Raw genomic sequence first — 23,100 nt, 5'->3', positions numbered from 1 at the left:
GCTGAAGGTAGGCTCAAGGAAAGAGATGAAAGGAGAAATATGGGCCTGCTCAGTTTGAAAGGGGGCAGAGAAGAGCAGGGGCACAATGACCATGAAAATGGTTTTTAAACTCCATGTTCTTTCCTTCCAATACTGTACTATGTCAATTTGTCTCCATAGTCTATCTGGAGAACCATGGGGCAGCCCTAATATACTCCCTACGTGTTCGCAATGATGGCAGCAGCAGCCCATCTGGAGCGGCCACTGCCAAGATGCTGGCTGCAGCCAGGACTATGTGCTCTGCAGAGTTGACTGGGGCCAGGAATAGGTAGGAGCTCCACCCTCTACTGAGTTGACAGAGTGGGAGATTGACACTCCTGGGCACACATGCAGCCACCTAGCTGTGGCTCCAGACCTGGGAATCCCTGAGCTCTCAGGGGCCCAGGAAGTATCCCTGCCTCAGCAGTCTTGGAAGTGTCTTCTCCTGCTGGCTGACCTCTCCCTGTACCTGGAGCCCACTCTGATTTCAGAGCAAAACTGAGGATAAGCCTCAGTGCTGTCATGACCTGGCCAGGCACGCACACACTCAGGTGGCACTGACACACCAGCTACCTGCCACCTCGGTGCCCCCTCCAGATTTTGGGTGCCCGTGAGCATAGGAGCGAGGCCAAGGTAGGACTAAAGGCAGCTCAGCATGGGCCTACAGGCATCCCTTGGCATGAATAGCCTGAGTGCAATAGATGGCATGTTGATGGCATGAGGCAACAAACTCCAGGGCAGAAAGGGACAGATCCCCAATGAAATCTCACCTTCAAGCCTGAAATAGTCTGAAGTCTTCTGGCCAGGCTGCCAGTTCCAGGTGAAGTCTGCTGCCCAGAGTGAGGACTTCATTGATGACCATTCAGCCAACTGGAAGGTGCTTTTACTAGGCCTGCCCATGGACCAATCAATATGCACTTCCTTCCTTCTGGGCCCATTAAAAATCCCAGACTCAGCCACACTCACACAGATGTCAGACTACTAGCTGCAGAAATGAGCTACCCACTGCTGGGCTCCTCTCCATTGAGAGCTGGACACTCATAGGGATGAAGTGACTGTGAAATGGAGTTACCCACTTCAGGTTTCCCGGGAGCTGTTCTGTGGCTTAAATAAAGCTCCTCTCCCTCTTGCTCACACTCTAGTTTTCTGTTATACTTCATTCTTCCTAGACCTGGGATGAGAACTCAAGACCTGCTGAATGGTGGCACTGATGAGCTGTTAACACAAACAGGTCTGAAACACACCCCTCCCCCTGCTCTCCACCTTGCAGTTAACGAGAAAGAGAGAACAACTGTGGCCCTTCGGGGAGCCCAGATCTAGGGGATCCCTGAGCCAGGGCTATGACACCCTCTTTGGAGCTCTGTGGTTCCTGCCATCAACAAACTTCTGAGTACCACCTCGTTCCCCTCATCCAGTCATGGATGCCCACAGTGAAAGATGCACGTTATACATCTGGTCTAGCCACAGCTTCACATGGAGCTGACATCTATGCCAGTACCTAGAGCTGCCCACCCTGCTGCAACAGCTGGCATGCCTGGCTGTGCACAGTGGCCAGACCCTATGCTCACTCACTGATAAGGTTTGGCTGTGTCCCCACCCAAATCTCATCTTGAATTGTAACTCCCATAATTCCCACATGTCACAAGAAGAACTCAGTGCAAGAAGAACTCAGTGAGAGGTAATTGAATGATAGGGGTCCTTCCCATGCTGTTCTTATGATAGTGAGTAAGTCTCATGAGATCTGATGGTTTTTAAATCAGGAGTTTTGGGCTGGGAGCAGTGGCTCATGCCTGTAATCCCATCACTTTGGGAGGTTGAGGCAGGCGGATCACAAAGTCAGGAGTTCAAGACCAGCCTAGCCAACAGAGTGAAACCCCGTCTCTACTAAAAATACAAAAATTAGCCAGGCATAACGGCAGGTGCCTGTAGACCCAGCTACTTGGGAGGCTGAGGCAAGAGAATTGCTTGAATCCAGGAGGTGGAGGTTGCAGTGAGCCGAGATTGTGCCACTGCACTCCGGCCTGTGCGACAGAGCGAGACTCTGTCTCTAAATAAATAAATAAATAAATAAATAAATAAAAACAGGAGTTTCCTTGCACAAGCATTCTCTCTCTTTGCCTGCCACCATTCACGTTTATGTGACTTGCTCCTCATTGCCTTCCGCCATGATTGTGAGGCCTCCCCACCCATGTGGAACTTTAAGTCCATTAAACCTCTTTTTTGTAAACTGCCCAGTCTCAGGTATGTCTTTATTAGCAGCATGCAAATAGACTAATACACTCACTCACACACCCCTTGCCACTTTTCGCCTGGCTGGCCCTTGGCAGGTTTGGGATCTGGGCTGGTAGCATGAGTCAAGCACAGCCTGCCCAGCCAACTGGGCAGAACAAGCCCAGTGAGCACAAGCAATACTCAGGCAGAAGGTGCCCCTGCTACAGAGGTTTCCAGCTGGCAAAGTGACATCCCAAGGATCCCATGACACCAATATATTCCTCTTCAAAAACATCCATATAATCACAATCCCTAAAAACCTTTCCCTATCCTCCTTACTACCATGTTTATCTGAGAAATACAGATTCAGAATTAAGTAGAGAGAGGTAGGGGGCAGGTAATGATAAATTATGCAAGTGGGCTGCTCAAGTTTCAAAAAGTACCATTCAACCTTCCAGCAGTGCACCCCAGGCCCATTACCATCCAGCTTTGTATTTCAAAGCAACTACTTTTCTCATCATCCTCATTATTTCTTAAGGAAATCTGATAGCATTTTTTAAAATCAAAAGTCATTATTAATAATCTTTCTCATATGATGTATGATATGATAGTTTCATTTGCAACTGTTCAGTAGATCATTTTGCACTAATCTCCAGGGAAAGAGCATTTTTGGCCTCATAGCAGTATATAAAAAAAAGAAATGCTACCTTCTGTTGACATACCTCAGGCAACTGTTAAATCCTAAGAATAGGTTCTGCTAAACAAAAATTCTTCTGAGAATTTTTATTCAGATTGGCTTTAGAAAGAAAAATATTTCTTTTTGAATTTGTGAAATCAAAACCATAAATTCAATTATAATATTTTTATTAAACTTAAGCTTTCCTGGTAATGAAGAAAATACAAAATGGCCTTTAGTCTCCACTGATATGGGCAATATTTTCAGATTTCTTTCACACCTGACCCCCCATACCAAATATCACAAATTTTTGTAATTTGAAGGGTTCAAAAAATGTATAAACCTTAAGAGCCCATCATCATTGTCAACAGAAGGGAATAAATTAGAACCTAAAAAAAATGAAAAATAAAAAACTCCGGTTAGTATCTTTATAAACAGCTATTATTTGAGGGAACCAGTGGGCCTAAGGAGAGAATACTAGAATACAATTATTCTATCAGGTCCATTCTAGTAAACAACTACAAAAAAGAAGCTATTTTGAAAACACATTTTTGTAATATAATACCTATATCATCTGGTAGAAACACTTCTTTCTTGCCAATACATTTTGGAATAGAACTCAATTAGTAAATGTACAGAACAAAAATATAATCCAATTATTGCTAAAATTAATTTCCACAAGATGTATTCTCACAATTTTAAGATTATTCTTGTTTTGTTAACAATATTGCAATTTTAAATGAAAATAAAACATAAGTACAGTTCTATTTATTTTAAAATATGGCTCTTGCAGCACTTGTACTGGAGTCACCTAAGGAACTCCAGTTCCTTGTTGCCACACCCTGACTCCCACCCAAGGGACTATGCCACGGTGATTACCTGGGAATCTGCATTTTAACAAAAGATTCACAGTTGCTGTAATATAGAGGTCCAAAGATCACCCTTTGAGAAACATTCTGTATGTTTCCTACTCAGAAAATGTAGCTAATTGCTTCTCCATCTAATTTTAGCCAATCTCACCCTCTCAGAACCATTACCAGCAATTAGTACCTGTCTAGGTTTGCACTACATGATTTCAAGATGTATGACACAAGCACTTCCTGAGTAAACCCAGGTGCAAACAGTGATTACAGAATGACCTGCTACATCAGCGTCACTGCAGGCAGGTACACAGGAGAAGTGACAGCTTCTGCAGAGCTGTGATCAATGAATGCAGGTACAGTGTTCCAGAAGGCCACATGGCACAGCTCATCAGGCCTCTTTAGAGATATCAGGTGGGCCCCCACAGGACTTGCCCACATTTGTGAGCTATTTTGGTTTCTGCTCCTGTGTGTGTCTTTGTGAGCACTAGTGTGAGGATGCACATCCCGAGGTATAAAAAGCCCCAGAGCCGGTGTAAGAACTTTGTTGTAACTGCCTTATATAAAATCAATACTTACATCAATAGGCAATGCTCCAGAGTTCATTTTAGAATACCAAGACAGGTTCTTTTAAACATCATTAGGACCCGGCAGCAGCTCAAATGCATTAAAGCAGTTGGGTTCCTGTGGCAAAGCAAGTCTAATGGGACTGAGAGTTAAGTATGGCAAAGGGTGTGTCATCGAGGTCCCCTCAGCCCAAGCCTCAGGGGCTCTCTAAGGGCAAAGAGCAATAGTAATCAAACAAACAGTATAATTCAGCATGGCTTTGTCCCAGATAGTATTCCCTGAAATATTCAAGGAAAAGCAAAAAAAAGCCACAATATTGTAACTATATTCATATTTAATTAAAAAGAGAGTTAACAACACTTCCAAGAGGGAGGTCATTCCTTGTTCAGCTAAGATTTCTGTGCAAAGCTATGGGCAATAAAACAATTCAACATATAAACATTTACAAAAGCTACCATTTCAGTAATGCTACTAATGCTTTAGCAAACAACTCTGAAGATGAGAAACATATCACAATCCTGCAGCTGGGGGCAGCCATAAGGCAATCAAGATCAACAACCATTGTCAAAGACCAATAAAACCCACCCTCTCTCTTTCTTCTTTTCTTGTTTACCTACAGGCGCCAACTGCCTTCAACAGAGTTGTATTATAGGAAATGGTTTACAAGAAGCAAAGTTATGGCTGGGCCCGGTGGCTCATGCACGTAATCCCAGCACTTGAGGTGGCTGAGGTGGGCGGACCACGAGGTCAAGAGATAGAGACCATCCTGGCCAGCATGGTGAAACCCCATCTCTACTAAAAATACAAAAATTAGCCGGGTGTGGTAGCAAACACCTGTGGTCCCAGCTACTCTGGAGGCTAAAGTGGAAGAACCGCTTGAACCCAGGAGGTGGAGAGACCGTGCCACTGCACTCCAGCCTGGTGACAGAGGAAGACTCTGTCTAAAAAAAAAAAAAAAAAAGCAGCAGCAGCAAAGTTATATGCAAGAACTTGAATATAATACAGTTAGCCCTCTGTATCCATGGATTCTGCCTCTGTGGAATCAACCAATGGCAGATCAAAAATGTGGTTAGGCCTACAATGGTCGCTTATATACTGAACATGCACAGGCTTTTTTTCTTGTAAGTACTGCATAAACAATGAAACATAATAACTAATTACATAGCTTTTATATTTTGGTAGGTATTATAAATAAAGATGATTTAAAGTTTGTAAAAGATGTGTGTTGGTTACATGAAAATACTATAACATTTTATAGAAGGAGCTTGTTCATCCACAGCTTTTAGTATCCGTGGCTGGGATGGCGGGGTGGGGGAGGTCCTAGAAGAAATCTGCCTTGGATACTGAGAGAAAACCATAACCCAAAGTTCAAGAGATCAAATAACCATTTACTCCTGCATAGTAACTATATGAAGAAAGGGAGAAAGGAGAATAAAGTCCTGTGATAAACACAGAGAACACTACAAGATGTCAGCAGATTTAACTTAAGAACCGCACACAGTTGTATACATTTCGAGAACCACACAAAGACAAACCATGAGCAGGCAGCTGGGGTTGCCAAGCATTCCCCCAGGTTGGTTTCCAGAAAAATAAGTGTTTTGTGATTTTTTTTTTTCTTTGAGACAGGGTCTCACTGCTCTGTTGCCTAGGCTGGAGTGCAGTGGAGTGATCATGGATCACTGCAGCTTTCACTTCCTGGGCCCTCGCAATCCTCCCACTTTAGCATCCCAAGACACTGGAACCACAGGCATGGATCACCACACCCGGCTAATTTTTTTACTTCTCTAGAGACAGGACTCACCATGTTGCCCAGGCAGGTCTTGAATTTCCGTGCTCAGCCAATCCTCCTACCTTAGCCTCACAAAGTGTTTGGATTACAGGTGTGAACCACAGCACCTGGCCCAATAACTGTACATCTGACCCTTTGGGCAAGGTGTGACATTCAGCTCTGCCTATGTGTATATATAACTGAATCTTCAAATGAAACTTTGGCTTTTACAGTCTTAGAAAACAAATGACAAATTGCACACGAAGACGTCCAACAGTTCTCAAGTAACATTTACCACACAGAATTGCCTGCGCCTGCCTGTCTTAAAGCCCACCCACAATTTCATTTTCAATTAACAGCTCCTCGAAAGGCAGTAATGAAAGCAGTTGCTAAAGAGCATTCAGATGTCACCGAAAGACTGCAAACCCAAACTGTAAATAGCACATTGTGAGTCGCCTGTCACCACCATCAACTCCCACGGGAATCACGCAGCATGTGGCTATCACAACCATCTGCTCAGCTCCCCACCACCACCACGGCAAACCACACAGCCACCCATCTCCTCCCACTTCCCACTCATTACCTGTCATGTACAGACTTGTGTGGAGATGGGACTGCTGTGAACAGATTAGAACACAGAACGCATAGAGACTTATTTCATTTTCTGTAGCTGAGATCTGGCCACACGCAGATAACTTTATATCATCACAAGAGGGAAAAATGTAAAATTTAATAAGCACAAAAATGCAGTTTTAAATAAAGAAAGGGAGCTCTGTCCTACCCTCATCAACTACCAAAAGTGCACTGGCTAGACCTTATTGAAGGAAAGATGTGTTCCCTCTCTCTTCAATCACTGACATTGTAGGAATTTAAGGGAGCCAGAGTTGAGAATCACTCTTATCGCTTTATCTGTCTTAACTCCTCTAACTATATATGGGATTTAAATGGCCCTTAATAAAGTTCTGTATGCACACATACACAAATAAAATTTTCTTACTTTGGGAAACATAAAAGGTCACAGTTTTATGGAACAATTCCTATAGGCATCAGGATCACCCCAGCTAAATTACCGTCCATTCTTTTCATTGCAGTTCCTTTTCCCATTTGGCTTATTTTCTCTCTGCAGGTTTTATTTTATGAGGTGGTAGCTAATGCACTTTTGGTTAATTTCAGGTGTCAACTTGACTAGATTAAAGAACACCTAGAGAACTGGTAAAGCATTACCTTTGGGTGTGTCTCTTAGGGTGTTTCCAGAGGAGATTGGCATGTGAGTCTGAGTGAAATAAGTGGGGGAGGATCTGCCCTCCATGTGGGCAGGAACCATGCAATCAGCTGGGGATCCAGATAAAACAAAAACAGAGGAAAGGCCAAATGGTCTCTCTCTCTCCTGGAGCTGGGATATATTTTCCTGCCCTTGGTCATCAAAACTCTAGGCTCTCTAGGCTTTGGACTCAAGGACTACCTCAGTTTCAAGCCTTCAGAATTGGTCTGGGCCATACTGGGAATCCCAGGGTCTCCAGCCTGCACAGGTCCTGTTATGGGACTTCTCAGCATCCATAATTATGTGAACAAATTCACCTAATAAATCCCCTTATCCATCTATTGGCACTGGCTCTCCAGAGAAGCCTACTACTTGTGCTATGCCCTTTTTATAGTCAATTTTTACTAAGTTTTCATTTAAAATTACAAATGTCATTTAGGATAAAATTATTACTAACCACAACATTCCAAAAATGTATCTCACTAAAGTTAAGTGGTGTTTATGCTCACTATTCCCAACATTCAGGGCTCACAGTAACTAAGTATAGAGTCAGAAGACACAAAATGAAAAACTCCAAAATGCAAAAAATAAACCTGTTTCCAAATGCTCAAGATGCAACAAAAACAAAAGCAAAACACCTTTCATATAACTCATTATTATATTAATGCCAGGATTACCAATCCCAGTTATAAACCAATACTTCCAGTATAATACACAAATAATTCCTGAACAGAGACAAGCCTAGATTGAGGTTCCTCAATAACCTTATGTTAAAATTAATAGCATCTTATTCTTATTCAAGTCAATCAAGATTCCAAGAGAGATCATAAACCATTCTTTTATTCCCCTCATCTTTCCTTATGATTTTTCTTATTGCTCTACTTTAGGCAAGGGGGAAAAAGTAGTATGCAACTTAAGCTCATAAAAAGGAAAAAATATAAAGAATTTTATCTGATACCTTAACTTGTAATCTTCATATAACTATACAATTTTCTGAAAGCAAATAAAATCCCAACTAACAGGTTAAACTTGAAATTTTGAAGTATGAGGTAAAAATGGTTTAACTGACATTTCTTAATACTAGTTCAGGCCGGGCGCGGTGGTTCACACCTATAATCCCAGCACTTTGGGAGGCCGAGGTGGGTAGATCACGAGGCCAAGAGATTGAGACCATCCTGGTCCACATGGTGAAACCCCGTCTCTACTAAAAATACAGAAATTAGCTGGGCGTGGTGGCGCACGCCTGTAGTCCCAGCTACTCAGGAGGCTGAGGCAGAAGAATTGCTTGAACCCAGGAGGCGGAGGTTGCGGTGAGCCAAGATTGCACCATTGTACTCCAGCCTGGGTAATAAGAGCGAAACTCCGTCTCAAAAAAAAATACTAGTTCAAAGTACCATCATACATCTAACCATTATAAAAAAAAGTATGTATAAAAGAGCATATAGCAAAGTTCATGTCTTTTCATTATGAAAGTAAAATCCCAAATTACATTAGTGTCTCAAATGCTCTGATTTCCAGAAACCTGTAGGCTCTAGAGTTAAGCTGGATAAATACCTGTGTGATTTCTGGCCTAGATTTCCATCCAAAACTAATTAGTAGGTCTTCAGAAATGAGACTTGAACTGGATCTGTTTAATCAAAATTTTCCATTATAAATCCTCCTTTGCAAGTTAATTTCTACTAGTAACAAATTTGACAGAAAGCTCCTCAGACATTAAGAGTAAGTCTAAGTCGTGCTGAAATCAGGGACCAGCCTCTAGTGGCAACCACTCTCAACAGTAAAGAGCATGGGCTGGGATAGACTGCTCCATCAGGACAGATGGAAACATCAGATGGCTCAGTCCCCTGGGCCACAAAAACTAAACCACCACAATCATTTACTCTAAGGAAGGCCAACATGCAAGGTCAATACACGAAGCAGATGCAACCACCATGCAGAGTTCTAGTAATCACTCTAATTTTAAATATCTGGCACTGGGATGGACCTCCCTTCTCCCTAGAAAGCAGTAGACACTTTTGGCGTCCACAGTTTACAATGTCAAATATAAATCTCCTACTATACTAGATTTTCCAAGAGAGAAGAACAAATTTTTATTCCTGACAAGAAATACCTACCCAGATTAACCTGTATAAAGATTTTTAAACCATATAAGTCATTCCCACATAAGCCATCATTCCTAGCAAGGTTAAAGTCTACCAGTAGGCTCCTGAAATATTCACAAATTCCTCCAGTTTCCTCTAAAATGATGTTCTCCTGTGACTAAAGCAATCTCAACAGGTGGTCTCTTTCTCCAGGAAATTCTGCCCTAAGATGATGACCTTTCGGTACCTAAAATTCAGTTAAGGAGGGAGACCACATGATTTACTTTGATGATTCATCTTGGTGTCTGTTAGAACAGTTCATATAACCTAAAAATGCCTTTTAGCTCACTTAAGCCTATTTCCTCTGGCTCAGTTCATACTACAGAGAAAGGATAGACTAATGGACTAAATGGAGATTCAGAAATCCAGTCAGAGCCAAATCTGAGAGTTCTCTGAATGCTCATCAACTTTTCATCATTGCTACTCTATTTTTAAAGCCCTTTTGCTCTCTCTGTGTGTTTTAAACTACAAAGTCCTAAATTTTTAAAGCATTCCCTATGGTCTAGAAGTTAGATATACTGAAAGAAAACTAAACTCAATGCCCTAAGAAGGGCTAAGATTTCCCAAAGTGCTTCTCAGGAAGTTATAATTTGGCTTATAGGTTTAACAACATGTGACTTCCTTGTGCTCCTCAGTGGTTTCATTGAGACTTAGTCTCCCAGTTAGAGAATAAAGCTCCTTAAGGAGAGGACCTATACAAGCTCTTTTGCTTTTCCCACCCCTAAATTTCCATTGAGAAAGAAAAAATGTGCCACGTCCTTATAAATAAATGATAAAACTGTATATCATGTCTAAGTGCTTACATCATGAACAAATCATTTACAGAGGTCAGAAAAACGTGCTATTTTGTATAAAGGGTAACTTATTATTTTCTTCATTATCATTTTAACCCTTTGAGAAGAAGAGTATTCAAATTTGTCACATCTAAAAGTGCAACCGTTTTGCAAGACAGATGCCACCTCAGCATCTTTTAAGTCAGTATGTATTTATACTTAAAAACATAATCCAACAAATAAGCGTCAGTTTAAAAGCTTTCTTTCGGCAGTATGGAAAAATATCACAAGAATTTGAGTTTTATAACCAGGCAAAGAAGGAATAAGCAGTTTGGTTTTGGAGCGATACATCTTTCCTATACAAGTATTATAATTACACTCTCAGAGTAAAAAGATTAGTTGCCTTCAATGGATTCTCAAAAAAAAAAAAAAAAAAAAAAAAAACAAAAAAAGAACTATTATTTCCTCTCTACTAAAGAGTAACATCTTCCCATAATTACAGGAAAGCTGTGCATTAAGTTGTCTGCTCAGGAAGTACCATTTCCTAATAAGATGCAAACTTAATTCAGTCTCACCAAGCCAGAAATAAAGACTAAAGTTCTCACCTCTTCCCTATTTCATCTGTAGTTCTCAATAAGAAGCACTAAATGACAATCCATTAATCTAGAAATGCTCCTCAAAGCTCACTTTCATCTCAAGGTCCCCTCCCAGCTGAGATGGTCGATTCAGTTTCCTTACCTGATAAGAGGCAAAGGCAGAGATAAAGTAATTGTGATAGTTACAGGCATCTAGGATGATAGGAAGGCAATCTCAACTATTCTTCAGACAAGGTTTTTGAACATCTCCTGTGGTCATTAAACACTCATGTGTCACCTTTTACCAATGATCACATAACAGAAGGTACTTGTCGGGGCTGATACACAATGGACCACACCACTCCCCCTATGACAAATCCATCTAACCCCTTTCCTTTAAATGTCTTCATATCACATGAAAACAAAATTTTTAAGGAAAAAAAAAAAACATTAAAAATAAATAAATGTCTTCACAGAGCCTGTAAGTTACACACTGACTCCAAAACAGCATTCCCTTCAGACCTACAGACTCTGTTACAGACCTCTACAACACTGTATTTGTGTTATTCATAAATTTAAAGAACTATGGAAACCAGAGGGAGGAGCCTAAGAAACATTCAGGTCCAAATCCTTCATTTTCCAGATAAGCAGTTAACAGACAGTGACTTGTTTGGGATTTCATAACAGCACAAGTGATTCTAAGAATATTAAAAATGAAAATTTTATGGCCTTATTTCCATTATCATCTTCTACATACCTTTTTTCTTTTTCTTTTGAGACAGTCTTGCTCCGTCGCCAGGTTGGAGTGCAGTGGTGTGAGCTTAGCTCACTGCAACCCCCGCCTCCAGAGTTCAAGCAATGCTCCTGCATCAGCCTCCCAAGTAGCTGGGACTACAGGCGTGCGCGCCACCACACCCAAGTAATTTTTGTATTTGTTAGTAGAGACGGGGTTTCACTGTGGTGGCCAGGATGTTCTCAATCTCTTGACCTCATGATCTGCCCACCTGCCTCTCAAAGTGCTGGAATTACAGGTGTGAGCCACCACGCCCCACCACTGCATTCCTTCTTAATAGAAATATAACATTTGATTGGATAGTATATTTTGGCATCAACGCTTAAGATAAAATACTCCTTGTTTTTGGAAGTTTTACATAGGGCCAAAGATACAATTCATGCTTTCCTTCTCCATGACTCATTAAAAGTCAAAATACTTGCTTTTCAAATATGTTAACTAAAACAAAGATAGTTTTGATTTCAAATACCATTAGTACCAGAAAGTTGGCCATGAAATCCAAAAGCTACTCAAATTTATGATGCATAAGCCCTAGCCTTCTTTTTCAATCATAAAACTCTGTCGCCAGAGGACCTTGAAAGTCTTAAAGAGCAGAAAGAATTAGAAAGAATAATTTCAAGGACACATAATAGAAAAGTCAGATCATGTCTAGAAGAAAGAGGTTCAAGGATGAGGATCCACAGCTTGGTGTTAACTCAGTAAGAAGCCTTCCTTCTTACCCTGGTGGGAGGGAAGGCATAAGGTAGTGGGTGTGGTTACATTGCAATCTCTCCACACTTGAGATTAATTACTTTTCTCAGGTATCTCACACAGAGGAGCATGAGTTAGGAGTCACAAATACCACAGGAACATCACCTTTCATAGAACCTAGCCTTTCCTCCCTGTCCCCAGCTCCCTATCAAGAAAAAAGTAAATGAAACTTCATGTAAATATGGAAAACAGAGCAAGCCATGGAACCAGAGAGATGTGGGTCTAAACCTTGGCTCTTTCCCTCATTTCCAAGGCCTCAGACAGGTCACTTTATCTCTTTGAGCCCTAGTTGTTAAGTAACCATGATATTACCTACTAGGCAGTGTTGTTGTACAAATTACAGGTTATACTATAAAAATGCCCTCACTGAATGTAGCATGGAATGCATTAGGTAAACATTAATAATTACTATTATAACTCCAGTCTGGCATTTCAGGACACAAGTGTAGCTTTAGAAACACTGAGCTGGTTGTCAGATTTGGGGCATTACCTTGGAAGCCTTCTGGGTCCATCTGAAACCCATCACCCCAGATGTTTTACAGGGTTATATTCTTCACTACGTATGAGGCAGAATCCTGACACCAAACTGTCCACTGCATCTGACTGAGACTTTCAATCTTTCCAATCTTTTAACTTAACACCATCACCCAAATACACTCTTGATTGTTTTTAAGAGTGACTTCCAGCCAGGCTGACTGTGTTCAAATAGGAAGTTTCCTAAAACTGCAAATTTCATCAGGTCCTAAAGAGTGACCAGAAATTTGGGTTTAGTGGCACTCACTGTATGATTCTAAAGATCTGTGAGGTTTGGGAACCACTGTCTTATTTGATCCCAAATCTCCCTGTCTCTGCAGAGAAACATCTGCAAACCAAAAATTACCTGTTCCACTTCTAATTAGCAGCACCTGCTCTGTAAACCACACTACCTTACACTCTGCTTTCTTTGGTGATAGTCAGTCCTACCCAATGGTCCTGCCAAAAATAAATAAAACACACCCAGGACACAGGCACTAAAGCCTCTGGATTTGTGCAGAAAAATTGCTATAAACAACTTCGTATCTCATTATTAATCCATCTCCTGTGGGGATTTCCACAGGCAGAAAGGCTCCCCAAGTGCCAAGAGCTATACTTTCTTGTGGATGATTGAAACCTAATTATTAACAGGCCAGTAAGCCTCACTATCAGACGTTTATACAACCAACAGATCACAAAGATAGTCTTGAATCATACCTATAGAGAACAACTAAGACACCAAAAGGCAGATTCATTTCTTTGCCATTGCTCTCCCAGATGCCACAATATCTGAGCTTCCCTGGAAAATATAAATCTTATGCAAGGCACTTCTCACACTCCGGAAATCATTTTAGCACCTCAGAAGCATGAGATGCACAATGTATGTGACAAAATCCACCTGTTCCATTTGTCCTAATTGCAAAGATCTCTCGCCTACAAGCCAGTCCATCTTGACAACTATTAAGACCAGTCTGCCCTCAATACCAGTAACACTAGCATCAAGCTTTGTTAAATAGAACACATCTGACTGAAAGGGCACCATGCTGAAGTTTCGAATCCTCATAAAAAGCACTGAGATTGGGTTTCAGATTCTTTTAAAAGTACACACACAGCTTTGTGTGACAACCACTTCAGCATCCCATCAAGGACATCTTCTCCACCTGTTAGGAAGAACCACAGAGGAGGAAGCACCTAAGGAATAGATTTTGCAACCACAGGAAAGAGCGAACCCAAGCTTCCTCACCTGTCTGAGTGCCTTCGGCATTTTCTTTCTCTTCCCGAGGTGTTGGCAGAGATTGCGGTCATTTTCTCGATCTGAGCTGTAGTGGTGTGGGTGGCTGAGTCTGCTCTTCTTTGAATGAAAGGACAAGCCATTGGTAAGTGCTTCTCGTTTCTTCTTGGTCAGGGGCGTCTGGCGTTTCTCCACACGTTCCTGAGGCTTAAGTGCTACATCTTTCTGTAGAAAAGAAGACAGGAAAAGGGAAGTGGTGGTTACAAAGGTATCTAGGGTCACGCCCCAAATATAGGCTAAATATTAAAGAGTATTACTGCAAAGTGGGAGGGGGATAGGAAAGTGGGATATGAGAAGACCTAAAACTAAGAAACATGGCTCTCAATTTTCCTGAATCCTTAATGCCATCACAAATATATATATATATATTTATATATATATAAATATATATATATTCATATGATTAAAATGTTTCCTCAATGCATTATATTTTTACCACATGTTCCTCTAAGCATCCTTTATTTCCATTTTCTTTTCAAAATGTAACAACAATATTATCACCAAGATCAACAGCAAGTTTTTATTTATTCTTGTGTGTGGCTGGGGATGCAGAGGTGGGTAGGAAATGAGAAATCAATGTCCTTGACTGGGGAACTGCATCTGTAGAAACTACAGGTGAGCATTTCAGGCCACATGACCTGATAGAGAGTTCTGTGCCTACAGGAAGCTCAGTACACACCAAGGCTGCAAAAGACCTTGGCTTTTAGTGTCCAGGCACTGACATTATTCATTAGGAGACGTGGAGTAAGTCGCTGCAACTCTGAGACCATGTGCAAAATGGGCTCTCAGAACATCAAACAAACCACATACACGCAAACGTCCTCTGATATGTGAGAAATGATGCCCACACTAAGCAATAAAATGAAAATGTTTTTGGCACTCCGTTATATAAAAACTAGGGGATCTAATCCTCTTAACAGAGACGGTCCTCCTTCATGAAGCCTCACTACAGTTCCTCAGTTTCTGCAGTTCTAAATGTACTTTTTAAAAAATTTTTAATTTCTAGGGTACATAGTACGCCTATACAGTTATGGCTTACATGAGATGTTTTGATACAAGCAAGCAATGCGTAATAATCATATCAGGGTAAATGGGGTATCCATTACCTCAAACATGTATCCTTTGTATTGCAAACAATCCAATTATATTCTTTCAGTTATTTTTAAATGAACAATTAAATTATTTTTTACTATCTAAATGTACATTTAAAAATAAAACCAAAATAAAAATTTCCTTTTACTCACTTCTCCTCAAAATACCACTCTCTTTCCTCCCTTCCACATCCACTTTTCTCAAGGTAACTGCTTCCCAGTATCCCAGCACTCCCAACTTTACATGCATGGTGCTCCCTGACGTCTCTCCCTAAATCAGCCAGGCCTATTAGTTTGAGGTTTTGGGGCTTTTATGATCTGAATGTTTCTGTCTTCCCAAATTATAAGTTTTTGAGACAGAGTTTCACTCTCGTTGTGCAGGCTGGAGTACAATGGCATGACCTCAGCTCACTACAACCTCTGCCTCCCGGGTTCAAGCAATTCTCCTCCATCAGCCTCCTGAGTAGCTGGCCTTTGCATTAGCTGTTTTCTCTGTTCAGCCTTTCAGAACTTGGTCAAATATATATAGATGCCCACCACCACACCCAGCTAATTTTTTTTTGTATTTTTAGTAGAGGTAGGCTTTCACCATGTTGGTTAGGCTGGTCTCGATCTCCTGACCTCAGATGATCCACTGCCTTGGCCTCCCAAAGTGCTGGGATTACAGGCATGAGCCACCACACCCAGCTTTCCCCAAAATTTGTATGTTGAAATCCTTCCTAATCCCCATTTAGGAGATGGGGGCCTTTGGGAGTTGATTGGATCATGAGCGTTTTAAAGGGGGTTAGTGCCCTTATAAAGGGGCCAAGGGAGTGTGTTTGTCCCTCCAACATGTGAGAACAGGCACCATCCATAAGGAACAAGCTCTCACCAGACACAGAATCTGTTGGTGCCTTAACCTTAGACTTCCCAGCCTCCAGAACTGTGAGAAATAAATGCTTTTGTTCATAAGCTACCCAGTTCATTACATTTTGCTACAGCAGCCTGGACAAACTAAGGCAGGCCTTTATACTGATTTGCCTTGGCCTCAAAAGACCTCCCTTACACACTCTTCCCTTTTCTAGTTCAACAACTCTTAACAGTGTTGCCCATTCAGGGAGACCCTTCTTATAATGCAAAGCACTCTGTTCTCAGGCCTTCACTCATCCAACAAATATGTTTCCTTTGCCCAGTATATGCCAAGTAAAAACGGCACTGACCTATATTTAGGACAGTGGGAGGAAACGTCACCACCCTCATAGAGCCTAGAATTTACAGGACAAATACTAATCAAATCACAAAAACATATTATTACAAACTGAGCTAACAGTGCTATAGGATAGGCTGAGGGTGCTAACACTAAGGGAAATGATCTAGTCCCAAGTAGAGGGTTAGAACTGAGAAAATGACTGCCATATGACCTAGATCTGAAACGCTGAACGGAGAGAACAGCTTGTGCAAAGGCCTTGAGGCAGCTGGGTACATAATCTCTTGAAAGAATGTGAAAGAGGGCAGGGACTAAGTAGTTCATATCAGTAACCCCAGTGCTTCACATAAGTGCTTCACATAAGCCAGGTGAATAGTAGGTGGTCAATATATTGGTCAATAAATACATAAATCAAGGAGTCAACTAGTTAAAACATCCAAACCTATAAAGCACAATACTGATCTTTAAATAGCCTAAGCTGTCTGTAATATACAGTGCAGTAAGCTAGAAAAGGTGATAGAAGAAGGAAATCAAGGAATCTAGCACACAGTGCTGCTATACACAAAGGATCACAGCAAACAGCAAGAAATCCCAGAAAAGGGGAAAGGCCTTATCCTTAGAGCAAGAAGATATCAAAGATAACACTCTTCAAGGCAAGTAAGTGGCTTCTGGTCTAGCTTCTGGCTGCTACCACTACAGATGATTAACCCTCTACCATCAGAAAGGTAGCTCTCCTGAGGCAATGAGAATGTGGTGAAAAGTGTTTTAGGGGACAAGTAGGGATCAAAGCAAGCACACATGGCCACTAATTTCACACCCTAGACCTTGCATGCTATGCCTAACACATAGTAAATGTTCAATGAATGGCTGCTGAATTGAATTCCTGTGTCCAGTGTCCCCAACCTCAGTTAGCTATGCCAAGCATCAGCTAAAAATGTTCTCAGCTCAAAAATGTTCTCTGTTTAGTCTCACATTTAACCAAAATAGCTGCCATAAAAAGACACTCAGGAATAATGGCAACACTAGCAGAAGGAGCCAGGTGAATTCCATCATGAGCTGCTTCTATATAATGTGAGTAAATTGCACCACTTCTAAGTGTAATATAAAAACTCCCCACAGGGTAAAAAACTCCTTTGTCACACAACCCACCTACTGCTCTGCATCATATGCATGTAGAGTATCAGATTAATAAACAAATGATACATAATAATGTATACACTATGCTTTTAAAAAAAATCATGGCTTTATCTTTGGAGACCAAATCCTTCATACTGAAGGTGCTTCCAAAGTATATTGAAAATTATGTGCAATTCCATACAAATGTGAATTAATATTTATGAGAGTATGTTATAATTTTTTCCAAATCCATTTTATTTTCATGTAGCATATTAATCAAGGAATTCTCACTGCACTGCAGAATAGCTACACAGAGCAAATGGACCCCATGCCGTGACATTAGCTTGTAAGAGATCTGCTGAAGTATTAGCAGCAGTAGTACAATCATCTTAGCTCCAATTAATATTGAGATTTTCCATTCTGGGGGAGGGAAGAAGAGAGAGAGAATCAAAGTATGTCTAGAGGTGGTGGCTGAAGAGGTAAGAGGAAATGATGAGTCTATAAAAATTTATTATTATGTAAGAGGTTTATATTTTTAATGACTAGAGATTATCTTTATTTTTTTCAAAGATAGATCTTTATTTGTAAATTACTATACAGACATTTTGGTACAAATCCTGAATAAACCAGACCACTGTTTGTTCATTCCCTTTATAAATATGTACTGACTGCTTACTATGTATAAAATAAAATAATCATTTGATTTTTTTTCATTGACTGCCTTGGGGGAAAATGAAAATGATTATCCATTATAAGCATTAAGAATCAAAAATAAAGATTAATCATAAACTAATCATCTTATCAACATTCACAAGAGTGGTGTACATGGCTACATGCATGTGTAAGTGTGTGTATATATATATCTACCCATCAATACTTTCCTTTACCACCAACCAACCAGTAGCACTAATTTAAGAATTTCCTCAAAGAAAACTGGGCAATCTCTAGTATTGCTATAATATGGGGAGGAAAATTATCTGGTATATAAAATAACTTTTGGGGATCAATGAATGTCAATTTTCAAAGGTCTGCTGATTCATTCATCTACCAGGATCTAGGCTAGTGGGTCACAAGAGAAACTGTCCATCAGTACTACCTGCAGAATTTTTTGAAAATAAGACGACTGTACCCCATATTCTGCAAAGAAAGCATTAGCAAATGAATGGAGAAGAGTGGCTGAATATGCCACCCCGAAACATGCTACTTAGGCCTAAGGATTATTTTAAGCTAAAGGCACTTGAAAAACAACATATACAAAAGCAACAGAAGAAAAGAAACATCCTGACAAGAAAGACCTGACATGAGAGAAAACTCCCATGTGAAAGATGATCTCCCTATAGTAGGAAAGAAGAAATTTTCCCGTTTCCAGAGATAGGGTGTCCAGACAGAAAAATCTGTACCAACAGATCTTATCAAATTAACTCTTATCTTTCTTTAGCCTTACCACTTGTTTTAGTTACATTTCCACAACTGCCCCTCTGTTCAACCTACTAAATAAGCATTTAAGATTTGCCACTTCTTTGGATCTTCATTTTCCTATGGGGGCTCCCTTATGCATGTAAAAATCCATATGCTTTTCTTCTGTTTAACTACTTACATCAATTTAATACTCAGGCTCAGTCAGAGACCCTAACAGGGTAAAGATAAAAAACTGCCTCCCCTACACAAGCACTAGGAGAGAAAGGCAGGAGGGCAGAAGGATAAGAAAGAAATCTGGAAAAAAATGCTTTAAGGCATTCATTTGACAATCACAGAAGAAGCAGGAAAGAAAGCAGAAAAGCCAGGAAGCCACCAACAGGAGGCTGGCCGAGAGGCAAAAAGATTTAGACATATTGGCTGGAAATAGAGGGGGTAAGTGTACAAGTCATGCACACAGCAGATGTGAATAGGTTTTGAGAATAGTTGAAATTATGTGATTTTTAGGTCAGTGGCAATGGAGGGCAGGGTCACAGCAGCACATAAGTAGAGAGGTTCAGAGACTGACAAAGGCAATTTCCTTCAACACCCAGCCTTCTTCAAAATAGCCGATCTTGCTCTTGACTTTCCCTTCTCCCAAATTACAATCTTCCACCAAAGGCCTCCTCGCCACTCTTGAATTTCAAAATGAGATGGTTCAGTGTTGTGCAAACTAAGGGAGAGTAACAAATTGCAGATGAAACACTATGTAGGCTGCAGGGCTCCATTTGCTGATTACAGATGAAGCCAGAGACAATAGAAAATGAGGCACAATTTTTCTGCCTTGCATGAAGTGGGTTATAGAAAGTCTGCATCTGATTTTTCCAAGCAAACTAACCTGAGGGTAGTCCATCACTTACAAAGCATTTGTGGTATATGTGTCTGCATGTGCCCGTATGTGTGTATATGTGTGAGAGGGGCTTGCAATTTAAACAGAACCTCTTTTGTTAGTTATCTGATCTTAGGACCTTAAAGAAAATAACAAAGAAGTCAGAAAAAAAAGAAAAAAGTGCTTTGCCTGTCCCCATCAAATTACATAATGAGTGTGTGCTGTCATTTCGATCTGTCAAGTCGAAATGGTTTATTGTATACCATTTGTACTTGTTTTTGAATGGTTTTACAAACACTGATTCTACCAATAATGAGTCTCCAGTGATAAGAAATGAAAAATTAGAAAACTACAAACTCTACATAGATATGTTCACACCAGTCTCCTACTTTGGGCTTTTAAGCAAATGGACTTTATGAACAGATTTTCAGAGCCAAAACTTTTAGAAAGTAGAGAAGACTACTATGTGTAGGAATTTACAAAGCACCCAGGATGGCATTCAAACATTAATCCCTAAGGTTCACATTTTCTAAAAACAAATATCAAAATACCTACTATGTGCATACATGTTGCCATCTGTTGGAAATATCTGAGAAAGAATTCCTAAACTCAGGCTGCTTATACAGGTAAACAGGCAAATCAATGAACTATTATAGTAAAGTAGGTTAGAGGAGGAGCAAATTAGGTGCTCTGTACTGCCATCTTTCACACCATATTAAAACTGCATCTCTGTATTGGCATAAAGATAGAAAAACAAATCAAAGGAACAGAATAGTCCAGAAAGAGACCCACACATAAATCAACAACTGATTTTCAGATAAAAGCTATTCAACAGAGAAATAAGTCTTTTTAAAAAATGGTGATAAAATAGCTACTCATGTGCAAAATTAATTTTCATCCATAATTGAATATAAACAGAAAAAAAACTAACACAAACTTTATTATAAACCTAAATGTAAAATCTAAAACCATAAAACTTCTAAGAGAAAACTCACGTAATCTTGGGTTAGGCCAAGATTTCTTAGGTATGATACCAAAGGCATAATCCATAAAAGAATAAATTGATAAATTATACTTCGCCAATAATTAAAATTTTGCTCTTCAAAAGGCACTGTTGAGAAAACCAAGTGACCATTATGTGAGTTACCAAGAGAGTAAAAAAATACATAAATAGACAATCCACAGAATGAAAAAATACTTTAAAAGTGTACATCTGATAAGTTTTGTATACAGAAAATATTAATATAATAAATTATCAGGTCAGGTGCAGTGGCTCACACCTGTAATCCCAGCACTTTGGGAGGTCGAGGCAGGTAGATCGGGTAGACTGCCTGAGGTGAGGAGTTCAAGACCAGACTGGCCAACATGGCAAAACCCTATCTCTTATATTAAAATACAAAAAATTAGCCAGGCGTGGTGGTATGTGCCTGTAGTCCCAGCTACTCGGGAGGCTGAGCAGGAGAATCGCTTGAACCCAGGAGGTGGAGGTTGCAATAAGCTGAGATTGCGCCACTGCACACCAGCCTGGGCGACAGACTGAGACTCCATCTGGAAAAAAAAAAAAAATTCCCAAAACTACAAAAGGAAACAACCCAATTTTTTAAATAGACAAAATATTCAAACAAATACTTTGCTAAAGAAGATATCTGTCTGGGAAGTGAATGAATCCATAAAAAGATTCTTAACATCAGTAGTCATTAGGGAAACAGAACTTAAAACCACAATGAGATACCACTACATACACATAACATGGCTGAAATAAAAAAGAATGACTCTACCAAGAATGGGCAAGGATGCAGAGGACACTCATACATATACTACTGGTAAGAATATGAAATAGTACAACCACTTTGGTAGACAGTTTGGTGGTTTCTTTAAAAGTTCTGAGTACACCAACCATATGATCTAGCCATTCTACTCCTAGGTATTTGCCTAAGAGATATTAAAGTGCATGTCTACATAAAGAGCTACACATGAATGCTCCTAGCAGATGTGCAATGCTTCTAAAACTGCAAACAACCCAAATGTACATCAATAGGTGAATGGATAAACAAACTGTGGTTGTAACCATTCAATGGACTACTACTCAGCAATAAAAAGAGATAACCTCCTGGTACAGGTGACATGAATACAGCTCAAAATAAGTATGCCAAGTGAAAGAAATCAGACAGAAAAGATTATATTCTGTATGATTCCATTTATATAAAATCCTAGGAAACATGAACTAATTGATTGCATTAGCAAACAGGCTAATGGGTTCCTGGGAGAAATAGGAAGAAGGGATTATAAATGGACATAAGGAAACTTTTAAGGTGATGAACATGTTCACTGTCTTGAGTGCAGCAATACCTTCATGGGTATATACACATGTCAAAACTCATCAAATTGTACATTGTTTGTATAGTTTACTGGAATGTAAATTATACCTTAACAAAGCTGGTTTTTAAAAAACAGAAGCCCTTGCCATCATGTACAACTGGCATAAAAATCATTCCTAATAACTAGATTACATTCAGTGTCCATTAAAAAAAAAAAACTCATATTTTTGCATCCTAAAACCAAGGGATGACGACAGTCTGGGGGGACTGGCTTTAGGCCATAATGTAGCCATGAAATTTCCACTGTAGACAACTCAGTTGTAAACATGGATGTCTTAGACTGAGGAGCAGTGCTTGGCCTTCATATCACTTTCAATGACAAGATATTTTCTTTTTTTTTTCTTCACTTTTAACCACCAGTTCCTAGTTATTATTCAGAGGCTAACCTTTTGTAAAGTTTTCTTATCTTTCTATCTGGTAGCCTGATTACTGTTTGGCCACATCCCCTCCTCTCATGAGCACGTTAGCCAATAAGCAAAGAAAGAAAACATAAATAAATGTTACTGTTCCTAAAGGCAAAAGAATTGAAGCAGTTTATTAAAACATACTTAATGTACATAATGATATACATATGGAATCTAAATGAAGATAAGAGGGACAAGGTTTAAAAAAAGAGATCAAGGCCAGGTGTGGTGTCTAATGCCTGTAATCTCAGCACTTTGGGAGGCCAAGGTGGGTGGATCACGAGGTCAGGAGTTCAAGACCAGCCTGGCCAACATTATGAAACCCTCCCTGTCTCTACTAAAAATACAAAAATTAGCTAGGAATGGTGGTGGGTTCCTGTAATCCCAGTTACTCGGGAGGCTGAGGCAGGAGAATCGCTTGAACCCGAGAGGCAGAGGTTGCAG

The 23,100-nt window shown here is 40.1% G+C and overlaps 1 protein-coding gene across 3 annotated transcripts in view; it reads right to left on the bottom strand.

Annotated features, from left to right (window-relative positions):
* AUTS2 (activator of transcription and developmental regulator AUTS2) overlaps positions 1-23,100 on the bottom strand; it is a 1,221,721-nt gene that overhangs the window by 896,921 nt on the left and 301,700 nt on the right. For all 3 annotated transcript variants that reach the window (XM_017543342.1, XM_017543344.1, XM_017543343.1), the window contains exon 2: positions 14,150-14,362. In XM_017543342.1, the coding sequence (XP_017398831.1) occupies positions 14,150-14,362 (213 nt within the window). The remainder of the gene's footprint in view (positions 1-14,149; positions 14,363-23,100) is intronic.

The sequence above is a fragment of the Cebus imitator genome, unplaced genomic scaffold (assembly GCF_001604975.1).
Source record: "Cebus imitator isolate Cc_AM_T3 unplaced genomic scaffold, Cebus_imitator-1.0 Scaffold153, whole genome shotgun sequence".
Classification (NCBI taxonomy): Eukaryota; Metazoa; Chordata; class Mammalia; order Primates; family Cebidae; genus Cebus; species Cebus imitator.
Note: the sequence above shows the minus strand (reverse complement) of the source record. Positions and strands in the feature narration are given on the sequence as shown.